The 16,880-nt window shown below is 36.2% G+C and overlaps 1 protein-coding gene across 2 annotated transcripts in view; it reads right to left on the minus strand.

The window, feature by feature from the left end:
- The window catches only part of LOC127878204 (coiled-coil domain-containing protein 171-like), a 62,542-nt gene that overhangs the window by 23,098 nt on the left and 22,564 nt on the right, over window positions 1-16,880 (minus strand). For both annotated transcript variants that reach the window (XM_052424692.1, XM_052424693.1), the window contains exons 14-19: window positions 14,974-15,094; window positions 12,175-12,281; window positions 10,596-10,847; window positions 7,623-7,661; window positions 5,918-6,085; window positions 3,003-3,191 (exon numbers count right to left, since the gene is read on the minus strand). In XM_052424692.1, the coding sequence (XP_052280652.1) occupies window positions 3,003-3,191; window positions 5,918-6,085; window positions 7,623-7,661; window positions 10,596-10,847; window positions 12,175-12,281; window positions 14,974-15,094 (876 nt within the window). The remainder of the gene's footprint in view (window positions 1-3,002; window positions 3,192-5,917; window positions 6,086-7,622; window positions 7,662-10,595; window positions 10,848-12,174; window positions 12,282-14,973; window positions 15,095-16,880) is intronic.

The following is a 16,880-nucleotide window of genomic DNA, read 5'->3' on the forward strand; positions in this document are numbered from 1 at the left end:
GGAAACGTCTTGAGGGGCATAACTTTGGACAAAATAATACGTTGGATGGTTTAGCAACTTAAAAATTTCACAGGGCCATAACTCTCTAAATAAATCATCTAACCAGAACCCACAAATAACATGCGCATCTCCTCAAGGTAGTTAAGCTTCCCATAAAGCTTCATTGAATTCCAGTCAGTAGTTGGGGAGAAATAGCCCGGACAAGAATTGCACTTTATGAACAGTTTATAGAAAATTTCAAAGGGCCATAACTCTGTGAAAAATCATCCGACCAGAACCGGCTGATAATATGCACATCTCCTCTTGGTAGTGAAGCTTCCCATAAAGTTTCATAGAATTCCGGTCATTAGTTGCTGAGAAATAGCCCGGACAAGAATTGCACTATATGTACAGTTAAAGGGAAATTTCAAAGAGCCATAACTCTGTGAAAAATCATCAGACCAGATCCGGCTGATAATATGCACATCTCCTCTTGGTAGTGAAGCTTCCCATAAAGTTTCATTGAATTCCGGTCATTAGTTGCTGAGAAATAGCCCGGACAAGAATTGCACTATATGTACAGTTAATGGAAAATTTCAAAGGGCCATAACTCTGTGAAAAATCATCCGACCAGAACCGGCTGATAATATGCACATGTCCTCTTGGTAGTCAAGCTTCCCATAAAGTTTCATTGAATTCCGGTCATTAGTTGCTGAGAAATAGCCCGGACAAGAATTGCACTATATGTACAGTTAATGGAAAATTTCAAAGAGCCATAACTCTGTGAAAAATCATCCGACCAGAACCAGCTGATAATATGCACATCTCCTTTTGGTAGTGAAGCTTTCCATAAAGTTTCATTGAATTGTGGTCATTAGTTGCTGAGAAATAGCCCGGACAAGAATTGCACTATATGTACAGTTAATGGAAAATTTCAAAGGGCCATAACTCTGTGAAAAATCATCCAACCGTAACCGGCTGATAATATGCACATGTCATCTTGGTAGTGAAGCTTCCCATAAAGTTTCATTGAATTCCGGTCATTAGTTGCTGAGAAATAGCCCGGACAAAAATTGTGCACGGACGGACAGACAGACGCACACACACACGCACGGACAGACGAGCAGCGACTATATGCTCCCCCCAAAATAAATTTTGGGGGAGCATAAAAACTGCCCCATCCACTGGCGGCCATGTTTTTCAACAGACCAGAACCACTTTTGAACTCAACCAACATATCATTAAGATAAACATTTTGACAAAGTTTCATGAAGATTGGGCATGAAATGTGACTTCTACAGTGTTTACAAGGTTTTTCTTTTTTTTGACCTAGTGACCTAGTTTTTGACCCGGCATGACCCAGTTTCAAACTCGACCGAGATATCATTGGGACAAAGCTTCTGACCAAGTTTCATGAAGATAGGAAAAGAAATGTGCCCTCTAGAAAATACACTGTATTATTATGAAAACATTAATAGTCAAAGGGGAGTAACTACTGTAAACTTAAATGCAATATTTAAAAGAGTTGTCTCACATGTTACATGACCTTAATTCATGATTGTTTACAAGCTTTTTACTATATAAATATAAGGAAAACTGCCCGTCCCCCTGGCAACCATGTTTTTCAACGGACCGGAACCATTTTCGAACTCAAATCTCATATCAAGGAAACAAATGTTCTGACCAAATTTCATTAAAATTGGGCCAAAAATGTGACTTCTAGAGTGTTCACATGTTTTCACTATAAACATATAGAGAAAAATGCCCCGCCCACTGGCGGCCATGTTTTTTCACCGATCTGGACCATTTTCGAACTCGTCCGAGAAATCAATAAAACCAATGTTTTGACCAACTTTCACGATGATTGGGCAAAAATTGTGACTTCTACAGTGTTTACAAGGTTTCTCTATAGCCAAATAAGGAAAACTGCCCCGCCCACTGGCGGCCATGCTTTTCAACGGACCGGAACCACTTTTGAACTCAACCAACATATCATTAAGACAAACATTTTGACAAAGTTACATGAAGATTGGGCATGAAATGTGACTTCTACAGTGCTTACAAGTTTTTTCCTTTTTTTGACCTAGTGACCTAGTTTTTGACCCGGCACGACCCAGTTTCAAACTTCAAACAGACCGAGATTTCATTGATACGAAGCTTCTGACCAAGTTTCATGAAGATCGGACAATAAATGTGGCTTCAAGAGTGTTTACGAACAAATGTGGATGGACGGACGGACAGACGGACAAAGACCAGTCACAAAAGCTCACCTGAGCAATCAGGTGAGCTAAAAATTGCGATATTAAGCTATGCCTAGAAAACCTGATGTTAGAGTCTTGTGAAAGGGTTCAATTTTTGTAAGTATTCAATTAAAATACTTACCAAATATTGATATATGATCATAACAAAACATTTCAATTAAAAATAAGGAATCTTAAGACTGCAGGAAAAATCGAACAGCAGAAAAAAAAATTCTAGACCCACCTCCACATTGCTTAAAATATTAACAAATCAGCTTAAAAGATGAAGACAATTTTATTCCAGAGCCCCTAAAACAAGTTTAAAATCTAGTACACTATATCAATGAACTTGATTCAAATATATATATAAAGGAAATATCAATCATAAAAACAGAAAATAAAATTCCTAATCAAAGAATTTGAAAACAAATAGGGAAAACAGAGCAGAAAGTGATTGTCAAACCTAGTGCCATAAAATCAGGTTCAAAACCTAACTAACAATCAATGACTGTTATTCAAAACCAACAAAAAAATGAGATACGGAACAATTTGAATACAGAGTTCCCCATGACCCAACTTAGTTTACAACTATTTATTTTAGCTCAATTACATCAAAAGCCTAAGGCTTATTGAAACTCACAAGAACGTTTTCTGAGTAGAACCAGTACTTGGGTGTCTTTTGGAAAATTCTAAAGAATGTTTCCACTATTGGGATCAAACACATGACCTCAGGGTTGATAGGCAGATGCAATATCCACTACATCATGGCGACTTGCAACCCACCTTGATCCTGGCCTGCATCTCGGTGAGCATCTGCTGGTAGTGGTCCTCCAGCTCCTGTTTCTGTTTCTGCCAGGAGAGCTCGCGCTCTTTGGTGAGGGTGGTCAGCTTGTTCATCTGGTCCTCGTGGCTCAGGTGATCATCTTTGAGGCCCTCCTCACGCGCCCGCAGGCACTCGTCCAGGTGGGTGATCTGTGGAAGCGAGAGTGGGTGGTTCAGTACTTGCCACAGGAAATACAGCTAGCCAACTGATCAACAGTGGGTCAACAAAACAGAACAACAGTGGGTCAACAAAGCTTAAAGTTCTAAGATTCTTTAGGTCATCCATTTGCTTTTTAATTGTGTCATATATTAAATTGTACACACTAAACCAACAACATATAATCAGAATATTAAATATACAATATGTAATATTTTTTAGTATTGTTAACTCAAAAAATATCTTACATGAAGCAGTATGTAAAAATTGTTTCTGCAGTATGGTACCATTTCCAATATGTTTTAAGTTTTTCCAATATCATACACATACATGATTCATCAGGATAACGGATAAAGAGCCCATATAAGTAACTAATGAAAAAGGATAAGAGCTTGGTAAAAGTGGTAATTGTGAACACCCATGCACAACAGTTGCAAACTTGTATTTAAAGACCCCATCAGATAACACCATAGTTAAACAGAAATGCATTGAGGCACACAAGGGATGAATAATAAATGTGTGTTTTTAATAATAATGTGTTTTGTGGTTTTTTTGTGAAGAGAAAATATGAGAAATTAATGACTTAAATGAATGACTTCAAAATGATCAAGAAAATACATTGTATCACAAGTATTGCACATTTTCAAACAGAAGAAATACTTTGCAATTGCATTGAAAATGCTTTGCAATTATTTTTAAACCATGTTTAGCATATTAACAAAGGCATGAAGGTCAAAGTGCATTGCGTTGAGAAATGGTGACCACCAGCAGAGGTCCAGAGTTCAATGAACATTGCTGACATGGCAGATATTTACCTTCATACGTAGGTCTATGTTTCGTTCAATATTTATAAGTTCCTAGCAAGAACAAGACAATCCAATGAAAGCAGATAATAATCATCAAAAGACTTCATGGCAAAAAACCTAGCTATATACCACATACATAGGTATAATGTGTGCATTTAACAGTCTTACATAGCCATTTCTCTTCACGCTGCATACACTAAAATTGTTTAAGCTTTAAGAAAACAGAAAGATGTCTTACTGGTATAATGGTTTTGAATGTTTTATTAAGTATCCATGGCACTGATATATAATAAATGTCAGAAGTAAGGACCATATCAAAATGAATAACAGTAAACTAGATGCATGCTTATAAGACACTTTAATGGAACAATATATTGAAATCCTCTCCAATGAAAGGGTATATAAGCATAAACCATTAATAAACTAGATGCTGCATTTAATAAACACTGATGCTCCCAGAAGTCTTATGCATATCACTTCATTGGCCCATTTAATAAGTCTTAGTACAAAATAAGGTCAATGTCATGTTCAAGATGAGGTCAGCTGATACATAAAGCTGTGCTGAATGGTAGTATTAAGTATAAAATATCTTTAGTAAGTTGTATTGATTTTTGCCAAACAGTAAATTTGGGTTAACCAATAATGTTCATCGTTTGAATTAGACCAAGTCCAAAAGTAGGTCAATGTTGAGGTCGAAATGAGTTTAGATAAGGTTGTTTTGATGAGAGTGCTCACATATAACATCCATGCAAGTATACAAACTTTATAGCAAGCCTGTGTGACAGTGTTCACAGATAACATCCATGCAGGAATTTAAGCTTTGTAGCAAGAAGTATTGATTTTAGACAAAAACATCTCATTTTGGAGTTACACGTATATGATCCTTCTGAATCAGTCAAAGTCAATAGTCTTAGTTGAAATGTAGGCAAATATCATATCAGAATAAGGTACATGCGCTGTATGAGTTCATATGATGTTGGTGTGTTGAAAGTGTGCATCGATAACAGCCATGCAAGTACCAAAGATTGATAACATGCGGTGTTGATATTATAAATAAAAATCTTATTTAGGGTTAACCTCGTACAGACGCATGATTGGAAGAACCGACAGGCCTATGGCTATATGCCCTGGGCATAATTAACTTTTGACAAACATGGGTTTTGGATTATCTTTCTATTTTCTAAAAGCTTTTGTTTCCAATAGACAAACCTGAATTGTTGTTCGAATACACTATTCAAATAGCAGATGAAATATGAATGAGGTAAGTCAAGAATGTTAGCATTCTCAATTCAACTTTATCTTAGTTTTTCTGTTTACCTTATTTTATTCAAATAAATTAACAGTATGCAGATACACAACAAAATAATAAGAGCTGAGCACACATTTTCCAGAGAGTCAACACACCTAAAATGATTTAAATCGTAAAACATTATATAACTAATTCCCTTTGTTTGCTTTTTTATAAAAATTTAATCAATTTTTGCAAGTTACTATGTATAACAAGCAATGATGGCTTAACTCTTTCCCACTCAAAAGCAAAGTTAAAATGGCTGAATGCAACAAGCACAAAACCAGAACAGCCTGCGTGTAACTGTAGTCCTTTCAGGTTTTATGATGTTTGCTTTAGATCAGTATCTGAGGGTTTGAAATGAAGCCTTAAAGTCTTGAATCTAGTAAGAAAGGTCTTTTAATTAAGTTGCATTCTGGGAAAACTGGCCTTAAAGCATGTGCATATCATGTCATCCAAGATTAGCATGTGCAGTCCACACAGGCTCACAGCGACGACACTTTCCGCTTTTAAGCGAAAAGTGTCGTTCCTGATTAGCTTGTGTGGACTGCACATATCTGTGACTACACTTTACGCACATGCATAAAGCCCTGTTTTCAATGCCCACTATGTCCATGCTGCCTACCTTCTCCTCTGCATTCTGCAGGTTATTGATAAGGGTGGCCACCTGGTCGTACACCATGTTGGTGAGGTCGTGCCACGAGAACTGGTTAAACGTCTTCTCTTTGCTTGCCACGACAATCTTCCCTGCCAGCAGCCGCTGATACAGTCCATGCAGGAATGCTAGCTTCTCCTGGAATACAATAGATATGAGCCTTAATGAATTTGCGTAAACTGTTATGCAAGATCAGGGACGACATTTTCCACCATAACCTTAAGAAGAGACTTCCTTTAAATTAAAAATACAATAAAGTGGAAAGAGTCCTTCCTGATTACCGTGTGCAGACTGCACAGTCTAATCTGCGAGGACACTCTACTTTTATGCATTAAACCCAGTTGTACCATAGTGGGGCTTATATAATCATGAGTGTTCTAGATTTTGATACTTTTTATATCTTGTTCAAAGGCATGCATGGTTGAAATTAACCCCAAGGGTATAGATTCAGCTTTTGCTAGGAAAAAAAAACAGCAGTATACAAAACTGATACATGAATACCAGCTAACCCCAACACTTAAGAGATTTGGCTTTGATTTTTATGAGACTAAAGTTTATAATTCTTTGTTATAAGCGTTTCAATACTAAACTACTATTTGTTTATATTTCAAGGTTCCTGCAAAGTCAAACTTCTTGCAAGTACATAAATCTGTTGTTGTTGTTTTTCAAAAAAAGCAAGATTTCCATCTGTGTTATACTTAAAACAGAAAAGCATAATTAACAATTTTGCACACAAAAAACATTCACACAGTTTGTGATAAAGCTCAGAAAGTGACAGTTTACACAAATGTAATGTTGTGTAATGTGTCCCAGCAAATTTACTTAAGTTTTTTATATCTTTCCAACAAGCGTTAACTTAAATGTAAATAAGTTCACACATTTTTTAAGATAAAAAATCTATAAAATCATTGATGCTCAAGTCCATTTCTTTCAAACGTAATTATTAAATGAAAGTGATATTTGTTAAATAGAAATACAAATAACAAGAGATGTGTTTGTCAGAAACACAATGCCTCCTATTGCGCCGCTTTGAAATAAAATTTCAATATATCATTTGGCAGGTTTAGAAATTATCTCCCTTTAAAGCTTATAACTTCCCTTGGGTTGTATTTTTTGACTTTTGACCTTGAAGGATGACCTTGACATTGACCTTTCACCACTCAAAATGTGCAGCTTCATGAGATACACATGCATGCCAAATATCAAGTTGCTATCTTCAATATTGCAAAAGTCATCGCAAAACTTTAACCAAGGTTAAAGTTTTGGGACAGAATGACAGACAGGCAGGCCAAAAACAAGATGCCCACGATAATTCGATCCGGGGGCATAAAACAAAATAACAGAACTATGGGCCATTTGTATAAAAGTTATTCATCATTTAAAGTTAACCATGTTTAAATTTATAAAACACATAGATCTGATCAGCAGAAAATAAAACACCATCAACCATCAGCACAAATCAAACCATTGAATTCTTGTGTAAATGGGATTCACTAAAAAAATAAAGCACAAAAAATGTCAAGCCAACCTACCTACCCTACTGTGTTTCGCAGTGAAAGTGGACACAAATGACTTCTTTGCCTAATCATGAGCCAAATAGGAATCAATTGAATTAAATAACATAACTTGAGAGAATCATTTTTTTTATTTAAATATCAGAAATGTGGGAGATTACCTCTTCATCTGTTTTATGCTTTTTCACCAGTTTCATAATCTACAAATAAAGAAACATTAAATATACATTTAGCAATATCTTCTTTAGCGCTAGTCAATTTGCACTTATGTTATCTATAATGTCTACAAGCAATTAATAATAACCTACTGTGAAACCATTATTATTCGTCAGGCATTAGTTTTCGTCTATTTCATCAGTTTACCTAGTAACAATTTAAGATCCTAACGAATAATTATATCCAATGTTTAAACAAAATTAAGACTGAATTACTGTAGGCATGAGACATTAAAATCCAATGTAATCCACGCATTCATACTTTGTCTGTTTTGAAGTCAAGATAAATTCTGTTTTGACACAAAGGGGTGCACATTTTACAGTGTACTTAACTGGCATGTGGCATTGCTGCAAAACGCGGATGCACTTATTCTGTATCAAATGTGTTGACTTCGTTTACATAGAATAGTTATGATTAGCGCTTATTGTTAACGTTATTTCTCTGTGTGTATTGTGTTTTTTAAGGGTGTTGACTAATTGGCAATGGGCTTCGTTGTTTCAAACACTCGTTAACGGTTATTCGGTACAGCTAATCCACTAATCATAACAATGAACTTGTCAATGGCATGCATTAATAAGGGCCCATTACTATCACCTGATAACACAAGACTATTTACCATAATTACTCTATCTTTTCGGACACTCTAGTTTTCGGACACCCCTTTTTTTTAGCAAAAATAATTATTTTTCGTGACTCTTAATTTTCGAAAACACGAGTTTTCGACCATAAATAATGTCTCTTAAGTTTTTGGACAGTATATTTTACAGCGCTATTTTACCAAATTTCGGTCCTGTTTACAATATCTAATGACACTTCGATCATTGGGTTTTACAACCAGATTAACATCATAAAACATGGCAGGTGCATGCCTGAGGGCAACAGACCATAACATTTGCGTTGTTGGGTAAAAAACCTTGTAAACCGGTATTAAACAATGGTTTTGCCCGATAGCATAAGCGTGATAACAATTACCAGGGGTAGTGCCAATTAACAGTTCAATTATCTACCGCAATGGTACTACCCCTTCTCAGTAAAATATCTGTGACAAATACTAAACGCTTCAAAGTGTGATGCACCCTATTGTAAGTTTTACGAGCAATGGAAGGTGTTAGACAACAACTATCTGAAATGAACAAACAAAGAATTCATAGTTTGCTTTTTTTATTGCGTTAATTACAGGTTCATACTAGTGAGTATCGGTACATCACATGCTCATCTTTGAACTTGTTGGTCAAAGTACAACCTTGTAGTAACTTTCTGTCAAAAAAATTAAGCATTTAAAATTATTTAAAATGCAGTGCGAACATGTATAATTGTATTTATAATATACGTTATGGTATTTTACAAGCGCATGCTATTACCAGTAGTCTTTGATACAATTGACGCTATTTTCGGACACTTCAATTTTCGACTCTAAGTTTTCGCACACCTGTATTTTGTGAATATTTTTTGTATCTAAGTTTTGAGACATGAAAAACAATAATTATTTTTAAGTGTCCAAAAACATAGAGTAATTACGGTAATGTGCATGTGACAAACGGGGCTCCAAAGTGTCCTCCCTTTTCGCCACCACGGTTTGCTGCAACCCCGAAACCACGAAAAGCTGACGAAATTTCGTGCTCACGAAAATAAATGGTTTCACAGTAAATTGTATTTCAAATTTGAATTAAATTCTTTCACAGAAAAGCAAATAATTTCATGAAGAAGAAAGAATTCTACAAGCACAACCAGGATATCCTGGTTGATTATCATCAATAAAAACAAGCAAGGTCACCTTAATTGAAAAGTACAGTCACATATCCGCCCCCTCCCCCCCCCCCTTCCAACCTTTCCCAATGATGCGTGACCTAAAACAAGACATGTGTCCATAGGGCATAGATGCCCCCATATTCAAAAGGCTTGACTTTTGAAAAAATGAGACATGTGACACTATAATTGCATGTTAATTGACAAAACCAAAATGCTGTACACGTTGTTTGATGGCCAAAGGCAACCTATAATTTGACCTTGGTTTGAGTTGTGAAGACAGGCGATATGCTGTTCCCTAATGGTGGTCAGTTATGGTAAACTATTTTAAAATCACATCATGAATGACAAATATACAGTCCTGACAAGCTGTTTTATGGTCAATTTTGACCTTGAAACTCTATTTGTGATTTTGACCTTGAAACTCTATGTGTGATTTCGACCTTTAAACTGATTTTGACCTTGAAACTCTATGTTTGATTTTGACCTTGAAACTCTATGTGTGATTTTGAACTTTAAACTCTATGTGTGATTTTGAACTTGAAACTCTATGTGTGATTTTAAACTTGAAACTATGTGTGATTTTAAACTTGAAACTATGTGTGATTTTAAACTTGAAACTATGTGTGATTTTGACCTTTGAGGTAGGTAGATGAGCATTACAAACAACACATCGTCTTCTGATGGTTTACATTTGTGAAAAGTTATTTCAAAGCCCATTGATATACGTCAAAGTTATTGCTGAGACAGAAATTTTCCAGCCATTTCATTGCCAAATTCTACCTCTGACCTCTAAGTGTGACAATGAACTTGGAAAAGAGTGTTACACATAAATCATGGTTATTTTAAATCCATCAATATATGTCAATGTGACTGTAATTGCTGACAATTTGACACAGACATAGGACGCTTACATAGACATACAGATGTACAGTGTTAATGCTTAATTCCTCCTTCTTTGAAGTAGGAATTAAAATGCCCTTAATTATGAATTATCAAAAAAAATACAGTAAATTATTCTTTTAATAAAGCTGTTGTTCTAAACTAAATTTTATTACAAGTTGGGGAAGGGGAATAAATATATTCTTTTCCAGAAAGTGGCAAAATTGGCAAAAATCTAAATGAAGCTAAAAATAGCAAAACTTTAAAATCTTCCCACGACTATTCCGCACCTCTTCAGACAGTTCTTGTATGCGGGTCCTATCCTTGCTCTGATTGGTAGCTGTGCTCTGCATGTCCACCTTGAGTCTGGTGAGGAGGGTCTCTAGCTCCCCATACTCTGACCGCACGCGGTTGAGCTCCTTGGCGGTGCGCGTGTAACTCTTCTGTGCGTCCTCCAGGGACTTGTCCTTGGCCCAGATCATCTCCTTGCATTGCTCCATCTCCTTGCTCAGGGACCCACTGGACTTCTTCATCTTGGTCAGCTGGTAAGACGAACATGAGATTATTGTAAAGCATGAATCTAATCAGATAAAAAGAAATGGTGTACAGACAAACTCACTAAAGCAATATACCAATGTTCTTTTAAGGGAGGTGGGAGAAATAATACTGCAGAATAAATAATTTTGAAGGAGGTATTAGCTGTCATGCTTTTCATGCTCCTGCCATTACCCGAAATTATGACCATCGCACATTTTACTGATTTTCCAATTAGTCAGAGTGTCAGGGTACACTTCATCCGTTCATGTACTGGAGTTCATATTCTTTAAATGTCCATTTTATTAAATGTCAATATTCATCAAGCGTCATTTTCACATTTCAAATATTCTTTTTATCCCTTAACCACTTTGATACTTATTTTCAGGCATGTGTAGTCCCTCAGAAAATATATTTAATTCATCTCCAAACCTTAGTTACTAATGAGCAGCAAACAGCATAAAACCTGAACAGACAGCGAGTTACTCGCAGGCTGATCTGGTTTTGTGCTGTTTGCACATACTGAAATAGCCATTTTCACTAAGCTTCTAAGTGGGAAAGGGTTATGTTGTAAATAAAAAACAAACATAAAAAAATTGAATCTCATAAACAATAAAAGATACAAACTGGAAATGAGTATCCTTATACTACAGGTAGAACAACCAGTACCATATCTTTTTGTGTTTTATACATTTTATTTCATATGATCACAGAGTTATCCTGTCTCCTGCCAGAAAGCGTCCAAAATAATGCCGACATGAATAACACCATGTATGCATGGAAAGCGTGGGTGTTTTGAGTACAATTAAAAAAACTTGAAGTGCAGATATCAAAAGAGATTTTTATGTTTGTAAAAATATTTGGCAGCGCATAACATGAATTTAATAATTATCAAGTTGATACACTGAATGAAGAATATGCAAGCCAAATGCAAATTACATTTTTAAGACGATATTCAGTAAACAAACATAGGGTGTGATAAACATATCTCTGGGCTATGTCTTATTGAGCTTAGAATTGGATCCCTGTAAATTAAGAGTATTCTCTTATACAGACTGCTGCAAATGTTTATTGCTATGAACAAGCTGCCAAAATGGGGCATTTACCAAACAAACATAGTGTACTTACCCATTTTTCATCACAGGCATTGCCAGATATGCCCAAAATAAAATTATGTCCACTTTGCCACCCATGAAGAATAAGGCTGGGTAGGTAAGTACAAAATAGTGCTTTTTCCATTACATTTGAACTTGAAGATTCGCTAAAAATGAATATGTGTGAAAGATTCCATGCTTTACAGGTTCAAAGAAGATCAAAAAGAGAAGCATTACCCACCTCTTCTGATGTCTGGTCCAGACGTTTGCGGTAGTCAGACAATGTCAGCCTCAAGTTCTCGAGCACAATCGATGGCGCAGGATTTTTGCTGACCTTTTCTTTTCCCTCTGGACAAAAAATAAACCATAGGTCCTTAAACAGCGTCATGGCAAAATGGGTCTAATGCAATTTGTGGACAGAGTAGCTACAGAAATACCTGCCCATTTACCTTGTGACAAAGTATTTGACCCTCATGGACCCATATTCAAACATGGCCTTAATATTGTAAAGATGAACATTCTGACAGAGTTTCATCAAGATTGGATGAAAATTGTGGCTTCTAGAGTGGTAACCAGGTTTTGTAAGATTGGACCTGGTGACATATTTTAAGAAAACACATTACCAATAATCAAACTCAGCCTAGATATTGTCAAGTTAAACATTCTGACCAAGTTTTGAACCTGTTCAGGTGAGCTTATAAAATGCATCTTTTCATAAAAACAATTGTGGAGATAGTGTAAATAATAAGCATAATTAGAAAACAATACCTATATAAATATCTTTTTATATGGGGAATAAGTTCAAGAATGTAAACACAGAATGTTGGCAAGCTAAAGGTAGCCAATACTGAACCAGAATATGAAAACATGAAACAATCAAAGCAAAATGTATGCAAACACCACACTGCATGTTGGCCAGCTACAAATTGTGTCATGCTGCTGCAAACTTGATTGGTTCTGTAGGCTAGGTTTACCGTTGTTATTCACATCCTAGACTGGTTCTGTAGGCCAGCTATACAGTGAGAATTCACATACTAGACTGGTTCTGATGGCAAGCAATACAGTGAAAGTTCATATACCAGCCTGGTTCTGATGACCAACTATACAGTGGGAATTCACATTCTAGACTGGTTATGATGACCAACTATACAGTGAGAGTTCACATACTAGACTGGTTCTGTAGGCCAGCTATACAGTGACTATTCACATACAGTACAGTCCACGCGTTTTCCCCAAAAAACACGCTCACTCTGCGTTTTTTTCCTGCTAGCGAGTGTTTACGCGGAGTTTGAAAGCGAGGTAAAACGCGGCGTTCTGCCGAGTTCGCTAATACCCGCGGCATGTATTACTTTAGCCTAGTCGGTAAATGCAGACAATTTCCGTTCTTATCAGCGACTGCCGCGCAACATCGCGTTAGCAGTGTGCTACTGGGCATGCCAAAAAATAGAAACATTGTTATTAAAAATTGTTTAAATACTGTGGCATATAAAAATACAGATAATTGTATAGAAAATTAATACGTATAAAAATTATGTTTTTTAATTCACAGGTACGTCTACAATATGAATGAATATACGACATGTTAAGCATTTTGAAAAATAAATATTTAAATCACAGCACATATAACACAAGAATAAATGTTCTGTAAAATTTCCAAATGATAATAATAGTAAGTAATCCGAAACACACTACGATTTTTAATGTTCACACGACGTTTACAAATGCTTCCAATATACAGTCATCATGTATATTTCCAGACAAAAGCGCGCGAAAAATATGCTGCAATGTACAAGGTCATGGTATACTCCTGCAAAGCGTGCATGTATTGATTTTTTATACAAACTTTGTAGCGCAGAGAACACTTAATTCTGTATTTCGGTTAAAAGTTTCTTTGGTATTTTTTAACAAAATTATATCGCGAATAAGTTGATATTTCCTCCAAAATATTTCCAAATCGAACACGCCGAATCTTTATCATTACGGTATTTGAGTAGAGTAATTATTTTTACAGTAATTGTATTGTAAACCGAATAAAGAAGACATCTGGGCGAAATTGGATTAAGTGTTTGACGTTATGAAAACACGCAAAGCTTGTCTACTGACCTATTGTGTAGACTGCTGTCTGCGGTGTTTTGACAAAAGGGATTTACATGTGTGAATGTCACTCTGCCGATTTGGTCCATAATTACTGGTAAACATTGTTTTGAATGTCGACGCAATTAGAAGACAACTGTGAATATTTAATGCAACTATCAACTCAATAGTTACCACCTTCTTTTAGCAATCAATGGAATAACCTACCTACAAAGAAAAAATAAATGAATTAGTGAGCAGAGAATCGACTTTGTTCTGACAATTAAAACCATTCCTTATGCATTCGTTGAACGTGTTTACTTGAGTAAGTTATGCCTTCAGACAGGAAGTCGCTTTTCTTTGATAACGTCAAACTGTCAATTCACACAGATTTGGGAGACTTTTAGGGTCCTTGGTCATTTGTTTACATGTTCAGTATAGAAAAAACACCTGCTTACATGAAAACTTTGGATTAAATTATCAAAATAAAAACAATGTTGCAAACTGTGATTATATTTATTGGTAAGTATCAGTTTAAAGACGACGTTTTGTTTGTGGTAAATCAACGAGTTTTCTATACAACTACTTCTACAACCACGTGGGGATCGATCTATCTTGGTTGTTTTTTTTTTAATTGTATATTATATATATATATATATGTACTTGTAATAAATGTAATTTTATTTGAAAATCAGGAGGTCAAACAAAGTTAAATTGATCGTTATCTCGTTAAACACGGAGTTTCCCCCGCGTTGCCAACGCTGAGGGCCGCCACGTCGGCTTATCAATTTTGCCAATCGTTCAACGCGGTGTCCCAAATCACGCAAACGCCGCGTATTGCAAAATTTTCTTAATCTCCCTCAGAGTTACTACACGCGGAGTATGGAGGGAAATTGGGGAAAAACGCGTGGAGTGTACTGTACTAGACTGGTTCTGATAACCAGCAATACAGTAAGAGTTGACATACTAGTCTGGCTCTGTTTCTTAGGCTTGATGTCCTCTGCCATTTGGAAGTTCTGCAGCAGTAGCTCTAGCTCCCTCATACTGCCCCCGTACGTCTCCTCTAGGAAGATCTGACGCTTGCGAGCCTGCAATTTGGGTTTCAACACATTATTTATCCCCCCAAAGGCTAAGTGCCACATTGAACTAGAGCTTTGTCACAGACGTGACATATACCCCCACGTGCCGCAATGACACAGACTATTTTGCATGCTGTCTTCACTAAACAAGAGAATCAAATTTATGGGAATTTTAAACAATTATTATGCCATTATCATTTATTATAGCCATTTTGACCTTTGAACTCTTGAATTCTTTCACATGACACGCCGTCCAATGACTGTGAACAAAATTAATGTACAGAGTCATTTTAAAATCTCACAATAAATGACATAGTTATGGCCCAGACAAGATCATTGATTGCCATTTTTGACCTTTGAACTAAAAGTGTGACCTTGACCTTGGAGATATCGATGTAAATTTTTTACGCGACACACCGTCCAATGATGGTGCACAAAAGAGCCAAATGATTTTAAAATCTCACAATAAACGACATAGTTATGGCCCAGACAAGCTCATTTATGGCCTTTTTGATCTTTGAACTCAAAGTGTGACCTTGGATATATCGACGGAATTCTTTCGCACGACACACCGTCCAAAGATGGTGAACAAATGTGCCAACTGATCTTAAAATCTCACAATGAACAAAATAGTTATGGCCCGGACAAGCTCATTTATGGCCATTTTTGACCTTTGAACTCAAAGTGTGACCTTAACCTTGGAGATATCGACGTAATTCTTTCATGCGACACACCGTCCGATGATGGTGAACAAATGTGCCAAATAATTGTAAATTCTCACAATGAACAACATAGTTATGACCCTGACAAGCTAATTTATGGCCATTATTGACCTTTGAACTTTAAAAGTAACCTTGACCTTGGAGATATTGACGTAATTCTTTCGCGCAACACACCATCCAATGATGGTGAACAAATGTGCCATATGACTTTAAAATCTTACAATGAATGACATAGATATGGCCTGGACAAGCTCATTTATGATCGTTGAACTCAAAGTGTGACCTTGTCCTTGGAGATATCGACGTAATTTTTTCGCGCAACACACCGTCCAATGATGGTGAACAAATTTGCCAAATTATTTTAAAATCTCACAATAAATGACAAAGTTATGGCCAGGACAAGCATTTGACCTTTGAACTCCAAGTGTAACCTTGACCTTTGAAATATCGACGTACTTTTTTCACACGACAAACCATCCCATCCGATAAATGACATAGTTATGGTCCAGACAAACTTTCAGTTTAAAACACAAATATGGCATGACCCATATTCAAACTTGACCCAGACATCATCTAGATACAACTTCTGACTAAGTTTGGTGAAGATCGGATGAAATTTCGGGACAGACCAAAAGACCGACCGACCGACAAAGTGACTCCTATATAGCCCCCATTACCAATGGTAATGGGGGTATAATTAAAAGATGAAGTTGAAGTAACATGGCAAAATGTTTTCAAGCTGAAAGATTTGGTGAAAAACCACCAGTCGTCACAAGCCATCATTCCTTGGTGTTAAATAAGGCTTTTTAGAAGTTACGTAAAGACCAAACCATGTTACATAAAGACCAAACCATTTAACCAACATTGCTCAATAAGCATATCCTCGTTTAAAACACAGTTGCAGCTCAACTAATTAGTTACATGTTTTATTCCTCATTTACACTAAACTACTAACATGACATTTCAAACAAGGTGCAGGGCACAAGGTACTATTTCACCAAAGATTGTCTCTGCAACAGTCTCCCTGTATCCCATCTGAATTTATATTGAATCTTGGTGCACTCAATATAAAT

Source organism: Dreissena polymorpha, chromosome 4, assembly GCF_020536995.1.
Source record: "Dreissena polymorpha isolate Duluth1 chromosome 4, UMN_Dpol_1.0, whole genome shotgun sequence".
NCBI classification, from domain to species: domain Eukaryota; kingdom Metazoa; phylum Mollusca; class Bivalvia; order Myida; family Dreissenidae; genus Dreissena; species Dreissena polymorpha.